The sequence below is a fragment of the Podarcis filfolensis genome (genome assembly GCF_964270895.1).
Source record: "Podarcis filfolensis genome assembly, chromosome: 13".
In the NCBI taxonomy this organism is placed as follows: Eukaryota; Metazoa; Chordata; class Lepidosauria; order Squamata; family Lacertidae; genus Podarcis; species Podarcis filfolensis.
The window spans coordinates 22,205,668-22,225,316 of NC_139615.1; the positions used below are offsets into that span (position 1 = coordinate 22,205,668).

The window sequence follows — 19,649 nt, forward strand, 5'->3', positions numbered from 1 at the left end:
GAACCACCAAGACTTGAACCACCTTAAACAGGTTCCATGCCTTCATTCTTCTGTATTGTGTACTCACCCACACCAAAGATGGATACAGGGTTGCATCTATCAGCTCTTTGTAATATAGGAAAGCTCTACTGTTGCTAGTAAATAGGAAGTCACTGCCAGGACAGTTCTTCTGATATCTCTCTCCACCCACATATTTTGTTTGTTTGTTTTTGGTTTGGTTCTTTTCATGAACCTGACAGAAACATCATTATACTTTATATATCCTTCACTCCTAGAACAGTTGCAGAAGAAGGAATGCAGGCCAACCAAGCCTATTCTATCTTTGAAGAGTTTTTGTTACAACCAAGTATCCTGCCTTAGCTTCAAATGTGAGCCTTTTCCTTTGGAATTGGGGACTGAATAGAGATTTTGACCTATGCTGTATTCAAAAGTATCATGTAAGAAATCCAGCTCCCGCTCAGAGTTAGGACAACAATGTTTGAGTGATGATGAGTGAACTGTGAGATGGTGGACAGGATTATAAACTGAAGGCTCAGAATGAGGAAATGGGTGAAGGAAATTGGTCTTTCCTACTCCTTTATTGAAAAGGGAATGTGGTAGGTTCAGCACAATAATTAACCTCCACTCCAAAACAGTGACACCTACTTCCTATATTTAGGTGAATCATAAAATTATAGAATTGTAGAGCTGGAAGGGTCATATAGTCTAACCCCCTGCAATGCAGGAATCTCCGCTAAATCATACTTCAACTAAATCATACATGACAGATGATCATCCAGTCTTTACTTAAAAACCTTCAAGGGAGGAGAGTCCACCACCTCTCTTGGGAATCTGTTCCACTGTCAAACAGCTATTATTAAGAGAAAGTTATTCCAGGTGTTTTTCAGAATCTCCTTTCTTATAAGTTGAAGCTATTGGTTCAGGTCCTACCCTGAAGAAAACAAGCTTGTGCCATCTTTCATGTAACAGCCCTTTATGGCTATTATTCAAGTTGCAATACTTGAGCTTAGCATCACAGCTGATGAACACAAGGCAAACTACAGCCAGGGGATGATATAGCCAAGTTCCAGACAGGGGAATTGCATAAGGAAAAGGTTGGAATATTTTGCTGTCAGGACAAGCAAGAATTGGAAGTGATCTGTTAAAGGATATGATCACCAAGCCTCAAATTTCACAACCTTTAAGGCAAATTATGCCAAATGGGAGTGATCTGTTTGTGTGACCTTAACATTTGTACAGGATGAAAGAAGTCTACAACTTCCTGGCTAAGAGTAACTTACTGATTATTATTCCTCATAAAAGAGAATAATAGTGCTAGAGTCTGGGAGGGAGGGATGTCCTAGTACTTTTTGTGTACATGATGCAACTTCAAGGAGCATCAGCACACAGGGGAAATTATCATCACACCTATCATTGTCAAAATTACTAGCTTCCATCCTCTTACAAAATGGATATACGGATGTCATCAGCAAGATAAACTGAAAGAAGAGAAAAAACTTTTGCATTGTTGAGCACTGGATCTATTTCTCATGTATGATTATATACTCTATATATAGTGCTGTAGACAGAAACATGGAAATCTACATGTGGAGGTGAGTTTTCTTCAGCAGGGTCATGCTGGTGGTGGTGGTGCTGCTGCTTCTACTGCTGTGCCACACTGTGTGCAAGACACGTTCCATTAACTGCAGTATAAATGATGATCCCCTCCATATTCCTCATGAATTTTACCAGCCAGGTGACTTCATTATCGGAGAGATTGTTTCCCAGGTCTTCTTCAACTATGATACCTTTGATTTCACAGAACAACCTACACAGATGTTGATTGATGAACCCACGTAAGGCATTGATTTTGTTCTCTTTCTCTTTCTATAAAACATTCTCACAAACCACTAACTGAATGAATGGATCTTGTGTGTTGTTATTGGCCTTCTACTGAATAGGACCATGGTGGATTATTCTCAGGTTTTATTTATTAATTTGATCAAATATGAAAATGGCTTAATATCAGAACAATCACTGTACAGTTTACAAAATGACCACAAATACATTATATGAAATGTATTAAATTATAGCAATGTTACTTGGAGAGAATAAAAAGAAACACACACACACACACACACACACACACACACAAAGACTAATAAAATTGAGATTTTAGTATCTTTTAGCAAAATATTTCAGCTGCTCCAAAGTAAATCAAAGACTGTTGTCAGCAAGCAGATATCAAGTAGAGGCAATGTGCTGTTAAGGTGTCAGATCGAAATATCCAAGAGTTTTCTCTTGTTTCCACTAACCCTGGACTGAGTGGCATTGTAGAGACTGCAATATTCTTTCGTTGAAGAGAACTGAATTAAATTTGCAGGGACAGTAGCTTCTTCTAAGGGTGGAAACCTGAACAATCTCTATAAGAATAACTGTAGGGATTCTACAGGTACTACAAATAAAAAATTGTTTTACTAGGTGTTTTTTGTTTTGTTTTTACCTCCCCAAAGTAATTGACAGCAACTGCAAGTGTTTCATTCGAGTTTGGGTGGATGAATTATGTATTGAGAAAATATATTAAAATTTACACTGTAGACGTTGTGCAAAAAGTGTACAGTAGAATAACAGCCTTTAAGGATCTGGCACTTTAAAAAAAAAGGATTTCCCACTTTGATTGACTGTTTTCTGCGGCTGTAGTTTTTTGGCTGTGACACACAAACACATGATAAGACTAGTGCCTTGTATAGCGATGAAACTCCTCACATTCAAGTAGCCTTCCCAAACCCTTTTCTCTGTGCTGCAACCATCACACAGTCAAAAAAATGCAATGAAAACAAATAACCAGCTTCTGCTAGGTTTCTTCTAAGTCCTTCCCAAACCATTGTGGTTGGATGCAAAAAGAAGAGCCCTGATGAAATTATTGCCTGGCCTGATACTAGAGCTGTAAGTTATAACAATACACCTCAATTATCTCATTCTCCCACCCCCCTACAATTGGGTTTACATTATAAGGGATGCATGGAAATAAATATTTGTTTTTCTTTTTTTTTGTCTCTCCCTTGACCTTCAAATTGAACATGAACATTTGGGTGGACCTGTATATGATTCACAGGGAGCCTGACTCACATTGGATATCTCCTAAAACTCTCCAAACAAGGAAGATTTGGCCTAGATTACATCTCATCAAAATTTGATGCATACCTCAAATATACAGACATCATCAGTTGTATCCACAGTTAGAGTAGACTTACAGAAATTAATATGCCCAATTTGGCCATGGCCCTTAATTACAATGGGTCTTTTCTTTGAGTATAACTAACATAAGAGGCAATCCTAAAACACACAAACACACATATGTTGGGCTGATTGTTGTTCTTGATATATATATTCTACTTATTGACAGTTTTAATATTTTATCTTTTTAGTAAAAGATTTGTAAGTTTGGGGTCCCCCCCCCATCAAGTGCTGTATAAATTTTGTTACATAAAAATAATTCATAAAAGTAAGTTAAGGGATCCATCTATTCGGCTCTAGAATAATCCCAAAATATTAAGACCATTTAGTTCTTCAAGAAAGCAATCAAATGTTTGATGATGAAGAGTACAAATGCCTTTTTTATTGTCAGGTTCATTTTATTAAACAGCTGTCACTCTTATTACAGTTCAGTGCCTAAGAACTACCAGCACATCCTGGCCTTAACATTTGCTGTCAAAGAGATCAATGAGAATCCCAACATCTTGTCAAATATCTCTTTGGGTTTCCACATCCTCAATAGCTACTTGACTGCAAGAATGACTTATAAGGCCACTCTGAGCCTGCTTTCCACCCAACAGAAGTTTGCCCCCAACTTCAGGTGTCACGACCAGAACAATCTGATAGCCATCATTGGAGGATGTTTCTCTGAGATCTCTGCCAATATGGCCTTCATTTCAGAAATTCACAAGACTCCGCAAGTAAGCTATGTGCATGAAGGTATGGAGGTTTCACCATTGTGACATAGCATCTTGATTTTAGGATAACATTTGACAAAGTTCTTGAGATGTCTGACCATGAAGATCACCTGGCTGAGGAGATCCTTGTTGCTGCTCAGTGACTCAGTTGCCTCCAGGAAGAGGATGAGAACCATCACTAGCTAGGAAATGACACCCCACTTCTGCCTCCTAGTGGGACCTACACCATAACTTCTCCATAAATAGAGAGTTCGTGGATAACTTTTGCTCCACCATACACTCAAGCATAAGGTAGGTGGCATTCCACAATGTGCCCATATCACACACCAGCCAGAGCTGTAAGAGCCCTAACTCCGCCTGCTTCTTCTACCACAGCATATTGCCCTTCACACTGTGGTGGAAATGCTCAGAAACACTTCTGCAGCTCTCAAGATCATGGATGGTGGAGATCAGAGGGAGATTTAGGGGGTGCTTCAGGAGGCACCACAACTATAATATAGAATGGAAGGTGAGAGCGGGGATGCCAAATTTTGGCATCACACAGGGCACTGCTGAAATGTGAGGTCCCAAGGTCCACCACTCGTGGAGATGGAGGGGAAAGCAGCAGTCCTCTTGTTTAGACTGAGATGGAATTCATGGATGTTACAGTAGATGCCCACCAATCCACTCTCATGCATCATGTTGATATTGATGTCTTGTCATTCCTCTGTAACTGTGTTTGAGCTGGTGCCTAGTAAGCCACACCTACACCATGCCCTTCATGGCTGCTGTGATCTCAACTGGCTTGCAGGACTGGTCTACCAACACCCTTCCTTCCTATTTTCTGATGTGCTGGATGCTTTTTCCCTGTGTCCACAAACCAGTGTGGTGTCAGAGATAAGTAAGCATGTAGTAAGGCCTTACTATTCACCTCATACCAGAGTGTCATAATATTCTAGACAATATAGGACAGGGCTGCCATACAGCAATCACTGAAGTGTCTGGGAAAATCTGGACAATTGGCACTCCATGTCACAAATGTAGATTTTGGCAAATTCTGTTAAAAAGAGCTCAAAGTCTCTTTTTTCTTTTTTCAGATTTAGCATTGTTGTCATGCTTTAAGATGATTCTAAGATAGAAAATTCAACCAACAGATTTTTACACATTCTATTTCAGATCACTTATGGATCATTTTTGCCACTACAAAGTTCCAAAATGCTATTCCCATTTTTATATCAAATGGTCCCAACTGAATCCCACCAGCAAACGGGAGTTGTGCAGTTACTTCAGCATTTTGGGTGGAAATGGGTCGGAGTTGCTGCTGTAGATGATGACAAAGGGGACAGGTTTTTACAAGCAATGGTGCCATTGCTTTCCCAGAATGACATATGTTATGCTTTTATAATAAGACTACCAAAATGGAGCTATGTGGAGAATATGATTGACGTACTTTTACAACGCTTGAAAACCTATGAAGTTGCTATTCAGACAAAAGCCAATGTATTCTTTGTATATGGAGAACCTCCATCTTTTCAGATTGTGAGGATATTTCTATTTCTAATATCGTGTCTGTCATGGCCTCCTCTTGGTAAAGTGTGGATTGTTACATCTCACTGGGATTTCACCTCGGTGTCCTTTCAAAGGACTTGGGATATGCAAACCTTCCATGGCTCCATATCTTTCACTGCTCACTCAAATCAGCCACCAGGTTTCCAAAAGTTTATTGAGGGGATAACACCTTTTGGGGTGAAAGGAGATGGATTTATCCAGGACTTCTGGGAACAGGCATTCAGCTGTTCATTAAAGAAGCAGGAGGAAGCCTATAAGGAAACATGTACTGGGGAGGAGAAGCTGGAGAGCATTCCTGGTATTTTGTTTGAAATGAAGATGACTGGCCATAGTTACAGTGTCTACAATGCTGTCTATGCTGTGGCACATGCTTTGCATCACCTATACAGGTTGAGATTGAAGCAGAGAAGTTTGTTGCAAGATGAGAGATTCTTTTTTCAGAATGTGCAACCATGGCAGGTAATTAAAACTCAATATATGATCAAGCGGTGAAAGGAACTGTATATGTTCATAGAGCAATCCCATCAACATTGATTGGGTTACTTGTCACTGTTCTTGCTGTTGTTTTATATGAATCCATTTGGATAATGAATGTCCTAGGTATCCTTTTTTTATATATTCCCTTTCAATGTAGGTCCATCACTTTCTAAGGGGCATCATATTCAATAATAGTGATGGAGAAACAATACATTTTGATGACGATGGAGAATTAGTTTCAGGTTTTGATGTTACAAACTGGATGATGTTCCCCAATGGCTCGGTGATTAGAGTGAAAGTTGGAAGATTGGATCCTCAGGCTCTTCCAGGCAAAGAGTTGACCATTAATAATGACCAAATTGTGTGGCATCAAAGCTTTAACCAGGTGAGACATACCTGTATCTGCTTTAGTATATATTATATAAGAGGAAGTGTTTCTTTTTGCCAGTTCACACTCCTGCCTTCTATTCAGCTATTGAAAGATTTTCACTTTTTAACAAGAAAATCAGAGTTCCTTCTCTTTTTAAAAAGGCTGCAGTTTGGTTTGCTACAATCTTTTTTGCTTTAAAAACACACAAACAGAAACACACACATACACTTTCCCTTTCTAAAGATATCAAGAACAAATACTGATACCTAATTGAACTTAATCTGCATATTCTTATATTTCTGATGTCACAGAATCTAAGTCACAGAATCTCTTCCTAAATTATGTCTTCTCTGCAATAGCTTTTGCCATTTTGCTAGCTATTTCTAGGTTCTGGAAATAAGGGAAGTGGTGTATTTTAAATTGTCATCCTCATTATTTGGGAATAACTCTTTGTAATCATACTGGTTAAACTGATGAATCATGTTTGATGGAGAGAACCACTCTGTGAAGATTTAGCTTTCTTTCTTTTATTTCATTGGTAAATCAGCTCAAACCTAGGCTCACACACCACCACCATTTATGGTTTTCCCTTTGAAGCACAAACCAATACCAACGCCTTCAGTAGAGGGGCAGTATTATAAAACTATGCTATCTTCTGCCATGTATTCTCTGGTAACCTCTAGGTTAGATTACTGTAACATGGGGCTGCCTCTGAAGATGATTCAGAAATTTAAGCTACTTCAGAATTCAGTGACCGGGTTACTCAAACGAACATGAGCATATAACATCAATCCTGGCTTGACTGCACTTGTTGGGAGTTACTTCCTAGGCCCAGCCCAAAGTGCTGGTGTTGACATATAAAGCCTTAAATTATTTCTCTTCGTGCTTCATGTTTCTGTGCAGGTGCTGCCAGTTTCTGTGTGCAATGACAACTGTTATCCTGGCTACAGCAGAAAAAAGAAAGAGGGAGAAAAATTTTGCTGCTATGATTGTGCTCTGTGTCCAAAAGGGATGGTCTCTTGCCAAAAGGGTAGGAGACATAATGTACAGAGATATCAAACAATTACCATATTGTTTGATACTTTTTGTTTGCTTATTCTGAGAATGTGCATCCTTTTCAAGGATATAGTGGTGGTTCAGATTCCAAACTTATAAATATTTCTCGAAGAACATCCACAACTAATAGCACACAATTACCATATTGTTCCATACTGTTTGTTTGTTTGTTTGTTTGTTTATTCTGAGAATGATTATATATATATATATATATATATATATATATATATATATATATATATCAAGGATATAATGGTGGTTCATATTACAAACAAATAAATATTTTTTGAAGAACATCCATAGATAATTTTTTAATCCATTTGAAACGCAGGCTAGGTAACTTTTGACAAACAGATAAAAAAAACCTAGAAGAGTTCCAAAGGATGCAGTTTCATGAGCTTTTAGAACTGATTTCTTTAGATTGTTGTTCTACATTTGGAAATGTTTAAACTTCTCTTCTTCTTTTTCTTAAGACATGGATGCCTGTGACAAATGTCCAGAAGACCAGTATCCCAACAGGGACCAAACCCGGTGTATTCCAAGAGCTATAAGCTACCTTTCTTACAAAGAGTATTTAGGGATCATCTTAGTTATCCTGGCTATTTCTTTCTTTTTTGCCACAACTTTAGTCCTTGGAATTTTTTTGAAGCACAAGGACACCCCCATAGTGAAAGCAAACAACCGGACCCTCACCTACATCCTCCTCATCTCCCTCCTCCTTTGCTTCCTTTCATCCTTGCTCTTCATTGGACTTCCTGGAAAGGCAACCTGCCTTCTGCGGCAGACAGGTTTCAGCACCATCTTCTCTTTGGCCCTTTCCTCTGTATTGGCAAAGACCATCACTGTGGTTCTGGTATTTATGGCAACCAAACCAGGTGCCAAGATGAGAAAATGGGTTGGCAAAAAACCAGCAAGTTACATTGTAGTTTCCTGTACCTTAATCCAAGCTGGTGTTTGTATTCTGTGGTTAAGTACTTTCCCACCCTTTCCAGATACAGACATGCACTCATTGGATGGGAAAATCATACTTCAATGTAACGAGAATTCAGCCACCATGTTTTACTGTGTCCTGGGCTACATGGGTTCCTTAGCCACTCTCAGTTTCATTGTGGCTTTTCTAGCCAGGAAGTTACCTGACAGTTTCAATGAAGCCAAGTTCATCACTTTCAGCATGCTGGTGTTTTGCAGTGTTTGGCTGTCCTTTGTACCAAGTTACATGAGCACCAAAGGAAAATACATGGTAGCTGTGGAGGTTTTCTCCATCCTGTCCTCTAGTGCTGGACTACTGGGTTGCATCTTTTTCCCTAAATGCTATATCATTGTGCTGAGGCCTGAACTAAACAGCAGGGAACAACTAATAAGGAAAACTAAATAAAATATGTGTGTGTCCATCTTTTCTTTGTGCATGCTTTGGCAAACGTAATTAGTCATTCCCCCCCATGTAGCCTTGAAGCAGGCACAACAGTCAATGTGTCACAAATAGCACCCTTCCTGCTCCTATTTTGGCTGGTTCCAGAGAGATTTAAATGAGACCTATAGCTGATTCATTTATTAATGTTTTTCCTCATCCTTATACTGTCGTACTTGGAAGTCGAACAGAATCCATTCCAGAAGTCCATCCGACTTCCGAAACAATAGAAAACTAAAGTGCAGCTTCTGATTGGCTGTAGGAAGCTCCTGCAGCCAATCGGAAGCCACGGAAGCCCTGTTGGATGTTTCCTTCCAAAAGAATGTTTAAAAACTGGAACACTCAATTCCAGTTTTCAGTCTTTTGGGAGCTGGAACATTCGACTCCCAAGGCGTTCAGGAGCCGACGTATGACTGTGTAGCTCAATTCATGTTAGGAATCAATTGGAAATGAAAGATATCTCAAATCCTGAGGGCAGTGACAGAGGCCAGACCTGCATTCTGTTCCACAAGCTTTCTGATTTCAAACCAACCATGCATCTTGTCATAAAACCATTAACATTTCAAGTTTATCCTAAAGATGTAAATCTTTGGTTTCACAAACATCAGTTACAAACAAAAAAGTCACAGTTATAGTAAAGTCATTTACTATACATGTACTCTACTATTAATTGAAGTCAATTAGCTGGATGAGTTACTTTCAAAATGAAAGTGGATACCTACATGTCCCTGAGGCTGACCCCATGGCCAGCACCCCATGTCCAAAAAGCATAGAGGCAAAGTGCATAGTGCAGCTCCAGTGGCCAGTTCCTTCTCTCTTTCCTCCTGCCGATGTCTTGATGTTGTGCACACAATGTTGCCCCCCCCCAATCACCCTCACAAGCTGGCCCCACTGTACCCAGTATACTTTTATTTCTTAGTCTTAATGTAAACTAATGAATGCAAATGTATCTACTGGTAGGAGTAGGCAATGCTTCGGTACATAGTAAAGGGTTTCTAAATAAGTTCTTGAGTTCTCACATTTTTTATATATATGGAGCAAGAATCACTCTGATGGATCCGTGTAAAATGAGGTCAGTTGGTAGATAATACAACTTTCCTCCACTAGAGTCCAGAGTTCTCACAGTTCAATACTGGACAAAATGGAGATTTAGAATCAAGTTGCTTGGGACACACTCCAAAGGGCAGATGGGCTAAACTCATTAACAAACTATATATTGTTGCATTTTTAACTCATTTCAATCTCCTCTGGTTTTTTCCTCCTGTCTCCTCCTTTCCCTGCACTCCCAAAGACTGCAGAAAAGGGATTGTAGATTGTAGATTGTAGCCCCCACCACTGACAGGGCCCTTTGCCTGCCCATTGAGGCCCTTCCAGCTCCTGTCAGAAGGATTAAGCAGAAGGGCCTTGACCTGAAAATTTAGTAGGCCTGCTGTCAGTCTCAATACTGAGCTATATAAGCTTATTTCTTATGTCATGCATATGGTTTTTACTGCTTAAATAATCTGTAAGAATAATGTTAAATATAAACAGGACAAACAAGAATTGGAAGTGATTCAAGGAGGTGTACTCATCAGCATGAAGATGAACCTCAAATACCTCCAGGCATTTGACTCTGCATTTAAACCCAGCCCTTCCAGTTATGTCAAGTATGAGTTTTGTGGCTGACCTTTAAGTCTCGGTAGAAGCATACTGGACATAGGAGCAAACTGGACTTCTAATTATCCCTCCCAAAAAAATAGATTTAAGATGTTAATAGTTTTAAGATCCTGGTGAGGTATGGGGGAGTGGAGAAGCTAGCAGTTTTGCCACACATTATGCAGTTTCAAAGGCAAACAGCGCACTGGGGAAATGATAATCATCCCTATCATTATCAGAATCACAAGTTTCCATATTTGGACACAATGGGCATTCAGATCCTGTTAGCAAGATCAACAATCAGCCTCTTTAAGAAGCTACAAAACACTCAGGTTGTTCAGAACTGGACCTAAGCATATGCAGGGTTCTAGCACTCTTTTGAACGGTCATCCCCTCCAAAGGACATGCTTCCACCAGATGATTCTTCACTGATTTTTAGCCCAAATATTATGAATATCTCTGTTCCTCATCATTTCTCCTTCACCAATTAATCTTCAACTGCCCATTTTTCCCCTGTAACAATTGGATCTCATTAACAAAGTTTTAATTAACACCCTGCATGTTTCCTTACCATAATTTATATTTCATTCATTTGGAGAAATATTTTGTACCACTCTCCATAGAGGTCATTGCTGTATTGTTTTTCATCATAACTGCTTTTTTTTCCAGTACAAAATTATGCCAATTTACTTAACCAAGAGTTGTTGATGTTTCTTTTCTTTTCTTCGCGCACCACATTAAATTTATTTGTACTTGTTCCTGAAAAGGCATATATGAGGATTCTAAAATGAAGGGGAAATGTCTAGTTCTCACTTAATTCTAGAGGATAAATTGAGAATATAAAAAGAATATGTTGTTCAGGGGTGCTGATGGACAAGGAGCAATATGAAATATAATATCAGGGCACAGGTACACAGCTTCCCCAAGTTGTCAAGCTGTAAATAAGTATAATGATATAATTTACCGTCAGCAAAACAGATAATAGCCACATCTAATGCTGAGGTGAAACATGGGGATTTATATATGGAGGAGGAAATTTGTCAATCGGACCATGCTGTTGTTGGTGATACTGCTGGTGCTGCTGTGTCATACTGTGTGCAAGACACATATTAACTGCAGCATATTTGATGATCCTCAACCTATACCTCATAATTTTTATCAACCAGGAGACCTTCTTATCGGTGGAATTGTTTCTCAAGTCCTTTATCTCTATAATAATCTCTCTTTCACTGAACAACCTGGACAGGTCTTGATTAATGAACCCATGTGAGGCATTATTTCTCTCTCTCTCCCTCTTTCATATTTTCAGGCTAAAGTAACTGACAACACACAACTATGCAACACGGGGCTTACATAATTCTTTATTTTAGGGAGAGGTGAGAAAAATATGGCATCCCAGCAATATTTGATTAATCTTTATTTTAATCCTTATTTTGTTGCATAGAAACCACTAGTAAATCCCACCTTACAGGTGTATTGGAATAGAGTTTGCGTAGAAAAACTACCTGCTGGATGATGCCCTTGGGGTCTGATTGGTTTTCTGCTTGACTCCTACACTGCTGAATCCTAACCAGGAAAAGGCAGAAGTGGAGCCTCCTGAGAAGGGAGCTATATATCCAAATGTAGAGTAGAATGTTTGTGAAGAGATTTAGGACATACTGAAGGGAGCCCACTGAGAACTTTTTCAGATTAAGACATTTCCTTTGGAGCAACAAACAATCCTCAATATATTAAGTCTCCGTTTCTCATGCTAACCAAGTGTTGTATGTAATGTTAGTCATCCTCAGAAAGGAGCCATTTAAATCAATGGACACGACTAACTTAGGACCAATAATTTCAATGGGTATACTCTGAGTAAAGTTTAGTTGTATTTGTGTCTGCAATAACAATTGAAGCAAGATGGTTATGATGTGCCCCTCCAGGTAGATCCTGCAACAATTTCACTCTGTTATGGTCTTGAAAGAACATAGATGAGTGATAAAGAAGAAGACCACAAATGTGTTTGTTTTTGCATGATGAAACTGCTGTAACTCTTTCTGCAGCTCAGTGCCTAAAAACTACCAGCACATCCTGGCCTTAGCATTTGCTGTCAAAGAGATCAATGAAACTCCTACAATTTTATCAAATGTCTCTCTGGGATTCCACATCCTCAATAGCTACTACACTGCAAGAATGACTTATAAGGCCACTCTGAGCCTACTTTCTTCACAACATAGTTTTGCCCCCAACTTCAAGTGTCATAAACAGAATAATCTGAAAGCTCTCATTGGAGGATGTATTTCTGAAATCTCTGCCAATATAGCCATTGTTTCAGGAAGCCTGAAGATTCCACAGGTAGGCTATGTGCATAGGGATATGAAGATTTCACAACGTTGGCATACCATTTTATTTTATTTTATTATTATATTTTATTACCACACCCCTTGTTGCATTTGGGTTAGCAAACTGATTAAATCAGAGCTTAAATATAATATAATCTGATAAATTGACATCTCAGTGGAAAACAGTACTCTAAAAGTACTTACCAAGAGTTCCACATTAAACAAGTTTCAAGGAGAGTGACACAGGGATCTGTTGTGGGCTTGATAAGCTTAAAAATCTCAGTGATGTAGATGGCAGGGGAAAGGGAACACATCAAATTTTTAGATGACGGAACACTGGGAAGGGTAGCTGATACCTCAGGAGGCAGGAATGAAATTCAAAATCATCTTACTAGATTAAAATTTAGTAGACTTGAGTAGAATTATAATTTCCAAATCACACGCAGTGTTGGTTTTACTTTATTTCTACTAGTCAGAACATTTCCAATTCTTGGTACAACACTGTAAGAGGGATATGTAGACAAATTGGAACAGATTCAGTAGTGGACTGTGAAAATGATCAGGGAAATGGAACAACATTCTGTGAAAAATGTTGAAGGAATTGGGTATATTTGGCAAAGAAGAGAAGAGAAGAGAGTTAAGGGGAGCCAATATAACAAGCTTCAGATACTTGAATTGCCAAACCATAGAAGAGGTAAAAACTTTTTTTCTACAAATGCAGATGATAAATATAGATTTTGATTCAACATGAGGAAAAATATCTAGTAAGGACAGTCAACCAATTGACAAGAGGTAGGTGGGCTCCATCTTGCTAGAGGACTGTTGCAGAGATTATTCAGGCAACTCCTGGGTATGGTTTAATTGTGGAAAACTCTGCATAATACAGGGATTTTAATGAGATGTAGGAGCTAGTGAAATTCTATGAATGAATGATAAAGCACTCTTATAACTTGGAATGTTTTATTTTAGCTCACTTATGGATCATTCTTGCCAGTCCAGGATGAAAAACTGCTATTCTCTTTTTTGTACCAGATGGTCCCAAATGAAGCCCAACAAAACATAGGTGTTGTGCAGTTACTTCAGCATTTCAGATGGACATGGATTGGACTCTTTGCTGTGGATGATGACAAAGGGGATAGGTTTTTACAGACTATGGTGCCAATCCTTTCCCAGAATAGCATCTGTGATGCCTTTATAGTAAGAATACCAAAATGGAATTATGTGGATGAGCTAGTAGATTTGCTCATACAGCAGTGGAAAAACTATGAAATGGTCGCTCAGAGAAAAGCCAATGTGTTTTTTGTATATGGAGAACCTCCATCCTTTCAAATGTTGAGAACATTGCTGTTTCTAGCACCTTTCTTGTCTTTTCCATCTCTGGGTAAAGTGTGGGTTATTACATCCCACTGGGATTTTGCATCTATTTCTTTTCAAAAGATTTGGGATATACAGACATTCCATGGCTCCATATCATTGACAGTTCATTCAAATCAGCCATTAGGATTCCAAAGGTTCATTCAGATGGTAAGACCTGCCTGGGCCAAAGGAGATGGCTTTATTCAGGACTTCTGGGAACAGGCATTTGGCTGCTCATTAAAGGAGAACAAAACCTGCACTGGGGAGGAGAAGCTGGACAGCATTTCAGGGGTTTTGTTTGAAATGAAGATGACTGGCCATAGCTACAATGTCTACAATGCTGTCTATGTTGTGGCACATACTTTGCATGCCATAAATAAATTCAGATCCAAGCATAGAAGATTGGAAGGGCCGAAACTGACATTTCAGAATGTGCAACCATGGCAGGTAATTATAATGCAATGTATTTTTAAAAAAGAAAATAAGAGACTAGCTTATGATGCAGAAGTAGAACTCTACAGCTTCCTAAACTAATTCAACTACATTCTGGGAGTTTGGAAATCAATTTGGATAAGTAGTTCCAGCCACATTACAAAATGTTGTCTTAATATAATTATTACTGTTGTTGCTGCTGTACATAATTGGTGACCCACAATGTGCCTTGTGGAGAAATACAAGGTAATTTTATCTTGATATATGAAGTTACCACATATACTGTTCAAAAAGAATAATCCAGTGGTTCGTTAAGACATGGTTTCATGAATCTCATTCAGAGTCTTCTGCCTGTTTGCATTTTCTTCCTATCTAGTTCCATCAGTTTCTTAAAGGTATTTCATTCAATAACAGTGCTGGGGATACTGTAAGCTTCAATAAAAATGGAGAATTGGTTACAGGATTTGATATTACAAACTGGGTAATGTTCCCCAATGGCTCGGTGGTTAGAGTCAAAATTGGAAGGTTGGAACCTCAGGCTCCTCCAGGCAAACAGTTAACCATTAATGATGGCCAAATTGTCTGGCATCAAGTATTTAATCAGGTAAGATATCATTGCGGATCCTTCCCTTAATTATTTGTTAAATCAAAGCAATAACATGAATAACATGAACATCAGCAATAAAAGTGTTTATACAGTTTCATACATTAAAAAGACTGTAAAAAAATTGTCTAAATAAAAAAAAGACTTTCATGTGTACAAACAATTAGTAACAGTTTTGTATGTAAAACCAATTCAAATTCAATACAAAGCAATATATAGGCTGGGCTAAATATTTCCACTTACAAGGCATGTTTTCTATGCTCAGTTTTGTCATGTATTCTATGCTATTCATGGAAGACCCATCAAATTAATGAGGACTAATAAAATGGAACTTCAACCAGGGAAGATGGAATACAATTTATATGTAGTTTGTCTACCCAGTTAGGAGGGATTCACACTTTCTTGGACAGGGTTGTACGCCTCCTAGAAGAGCACATTCATAATTTGGGGGTGTTCTTTGATCCCACCTTTTCACTTCAGGCATAGGTGCGCACAGTGGCACAGCCCATCTTTTATTACACTAACTATAACCCTGTTTGGACAGAGATAGCCTTGCAATACATTCATGTTCTGGTAACATCCTACTTGTATCACTGCAATGGATTATTTGCAGGAGGACTACATTTAAAGACAGTGTGGAAACTATAGGTGGCCTAAAATAGAGCAGCCAAGAGTGCTGGTGGGGACTGGCAAATACAGAAATATATAAGTAAAACAAAGAAAACGTTCTGGCAAGCTTTAAAGATTCCTGAAGGTCGCATATCAACTTAGGGAGCAATTGCATATAAAAGAAGCTGGCATAAAGCACACTGGTGTATTTTAAACTGTATTTTAAATATCCCAGATTCAAGTCCTGATTTAAAGCAGGCCTGCTGCTGCTGCTGCTCTGTGCATACCCTCCAACATTTACCCAATGAAAATAGGGACGTCCCATTCCATAATTTTACTGTTTATACCCCACACATCTTACTGGGTTGCCCCAGCCACTCTGAGCAGCTTTCAACATATATAAAATAATAAGAAAACATGAAGCATTAAGAAAACTTCCCTATACAGGATTGCCTTTAGACGGCTTGGGGGTCATACCCTCCAACATTTCTCCAATGAAAATAGGGACATCCTAATGAAAAGCAGGACATTCTGGGATCAAATCAGAAACCAGGATGGCTTCTCTAAATCAGGGGTGTCCCTGAAAAATAGGGACACTTGGAGGGTCTGCTCTAAGCCCAGCAAAGGGGAAAGAAGACTTTAAAATAGTGTTCTGTGCTGATTGCCAGGTCATAGGACCAAAATGAAAGAATTTAAGATCTAGCCTAAGTTCTGCCTATCTGGTCTTGCCCCCCACTACATTGGTTTAGCAGAAGTTTCACAGCATCTTTCTTGTCAAAACATGCTCTTATTTTCTCATGGCTAGTCTCTCTTTTATGATTTCATGAAGGTGCTGCCTCTTTCTATGTGCAATGACAACTGCTATCCAGGCTTCAGCAGGAAAAAAAAGGAGGGAGAGAAATTTTGCTGCTATGATTGTGCTCCGTGTCCAGAAGGGATGATCTCTGACAAGAAGGGTAGGAGACATAATGTTGAAGACATAAGATTAATATACATGAAATGTAATGTTTGTATGCATTGAAGTTTAAAGCTAGTGTAATGATTTCCATTTTGCAAAGAGAATTTTGCATTAGGCAAGAGCTGTATCTCTAGGTGAATGTGGCAAGAAGAGTCCAGAGTTTTCTGTTTGAGTGTTTAAGGCTAATGGGACTTGCAAGTGGTCAACATTCCAATAACTATTGAGATATGGACTTTTGCAGCTTTAGCAAGATGGCACTGTTATTTTTATTTATTTTATTTAACAAAACTAACTGTTTTAAGACAGGCCTGAACCAAGACTGTAATTTATCTAAATAATCCATGTCATGCAAGTATGCTTGGAGCTGCTTTATGTACATTCAAACTAAAGTTCTTCAAAAATCAAATGGAAACAGCTTTCAATATAATAATATTCACCACATTTCATATAATAAAATTACTATCTACATAGAAAGCACAAACTACTATTTAATGAGAGATTTCCTAGTCTACAGAAAATCACTCAATCACTGCAGTCCAACAGCTCAAGTTAAAAAACGTCAAGAATGCAGAAAAGAGACTCTTTCATTGGCTGCTACTACAGATTTCATTTGATGGATGTTTGTCAATATATTGAAATATTTAAATAGTTCTTCCTCTTTTTCAGATATGGATGCTTGTGTGAATTGTCCTGATGATAAGTATGCAAACAAGGACCAAACTCAGTGCCTCCCCAGGGTGCCAAGCTATCTCTCATACAAAGAAACTTTGGGGTTCATTTTAGCGATCTTTGCCATTTCTTTCTCTTTAATCACTACTTTAGTATTTGGAACTTTTGTGAAGCACAAGGACACTCCCATAGTCAAAGCCAACAACCGGACCCTCACCTACACCCTCCTCATTTCCCTCCTCCTTTGCTTCCTCTGCTCCTTCCTCTTCATTGGACAACCTGGAAAGGTGATCTGCCTTCTCCGACAATCAGCCTTTGGCATCATCTTCTCTGTGGCCCTTTCCAGCATTTTGGCCAAAACCATAACAGTGATTCTAGCATTCATGGCAACGAAACCAGGATCCAGGATGAGAAGATGGGTGGGGAAAGGACTGGCAAATTCTATTGTCCTTTCTTGCTCCTCCTTTCAAGCAGGCATTTGTACTCTTTGGTTAAGTACTTCCCCTCCATTCCCAGATAGGGACATGCACTCAATAAATGGCAAAATTGTATGGGAATGTAATGAGGGTTCAGTTACCATGTTTTACTGTGTCTTGGGCTATATGAGCTCACTGGCCATTGTCAGCTTCTTTGTGGCTTTCCTAGCCAGGAGGTTGCCAGATAGATTCAATGAAGCAAAATTCATCACTTTCAGCATGTTGGTCTTTTGCAGTGTTTGGTTATCATTTGTTCCGACTTACCTAAGTACCAAAGGAAAATACATGGTGGCTGTGGAGACCTTCTCTATCTTATGCTCCAGTGCTGGCTTACTGGTTTGTTTATTTGTTCCTAAGTGCTACATCATTATGCTGAGGCCAGAGCTGAACAACAAGGAGCAGCTAATAAGAAAAGCAAAATGAAAGAATGTGCCCACCTCTTCATTGTGCATATATGGAAATGCTGATGCTACAGATCTTGTGAGAATTTGAGTATGTGTACTTGCTGAGGCAAAAATCTCTGTTCTTGTTGGTAGGCTTGTACCAGGCACAGCCCACACTAATAGGTTGCCCTTCTTGATTCTGCTGTCATTTTCTGCTTCCCTATCCTGAAGGTGAGAAATGCAAGCCAGGTTAGGCTTGCATCAATCAGTTCCTCTCAAAATGACACAGGACCACTGTGTCAGTCCCCTTTCCCTTGCCACTGCTTTTCATTCTGCATGTAGAACTTTTTAATTTAGAAATATTAGAGCAGGAATACTTGCCTATGCAGACATCCCTGCTCAAATCATTGAGCTCAGATTACCTATAGTGACCCCATCTTGATTCTGTGCACAAATTATCTACATATGCAATTCCAGAGATTGAAACAGGACCCACAGCTGATTCTTCTTGTGATGTTTTTCCTCATCCTTATATAGCTCAATTCATGATGGGAATAAATTGGGAATGAAAGGTATCTCAAATCATGAGGGCAGTGACAGAGGCCAGACCTGCATTCTGTTACGCAGGCCTCCTCTTCTTAAACCAACCTTGCATCCAGCCATAAAACCATAAAAATTTAAGTTTATCCTAAATACATAAATCCCTGGTTTCACAAACATCAGTTACAAACAATAAAGTCACAGTCACAGTAAAGTCATTTACTACACATGTACTGAATTATTAATTGAAGTCAGTTAGTTGGATGAGTTACTTTCAAAATGAAAATGGATACCTACATGTCTCTGAGGCTGACCCCATTTGTGAAACATATGTGAAACTGATTTGTATTAGTGGAGGCTGGTGGAACCTAGACCTGGTGGGGCACCTGGGAGGTGAAGTGAGTAATACCAGGAGGTCAAGTGAACAGTGCTTAGAAAGCCAAGGAGGCCCCATGGATGGCATCTGGGTCCCCATCTACCTCCCTTTTGAGTAATTTTGTTACATACCTACATACAAAAAAAAATTGTATGCCACCTTTCCACAGTTCGAACCATGCTCAAGGTGACTTATAATAAGAAAAATGCATAACTACAACACAACGAAAGCAAAAATAAACATGTTAGCATATGTTGCAATTATATAATCTGCAAATCAAATTAATTCATTTATAATAACAAAGTATTGTGAAATATACAATGGGACGTGATCTGCAGAAAAGAGATGCACCTACCATAAAGCTTCAACTTCCCCAGGCTATGACTGAATTTAAATCTGGGCTTCCATCTTATTCTCAATAGTGTGGTAATGTGTATGTATTGTTACTCTGGACAGTGCATTGTTAATCATTGTAGGAGGGTAGCATGGAAAGAAGAAC

The 19,649-nt window shown here is 38.9% G+C and overlaps 2 protein-coding genes across 2 annotated transcripts in view; one reads left to right on the forward strand and one right to left on the reverse strand.

Annotated features, from left to right (window-relative positions):
- The window catches only part of LOC310746597 (erythroblast NAD(P)(+)--arginine ADP-ribosyltransferase-like), a 420,131-nt gene that overhangs the window by 306,845 nt on the left and 93,637 nt on the right, over window positions 1–19,649 (reverse strand). The gene's annotated exons all lie outside the window — the stretch shown is intronic.
- LOC310747387 (vomeronasal type-2 receptor 26-like) lies at window positions 1,615–18,274 on the forward strand (the record flags this gene model as incomplete). The annotated part of the gene is made up of 10 exons (XM_083581750.1): window positions 1,615–1,835; window positions 3,758–3,935; window positions 5,088–5,939; window positions 6,115–6,342; window positions 10,322–10,437; window positions 12,469–12,760; window positions 13,717–14,550; window positions 14,912–15,139; window positions 16,578–16,704; window positions 17,373–18,274. 10 exons carry the CDS (start codon window positions 1,615–1,617, stop codon window positions 18,272–18,274), a joined length of 3,978 nt encoding a protein of 1,325 aa, XP_083437876.1.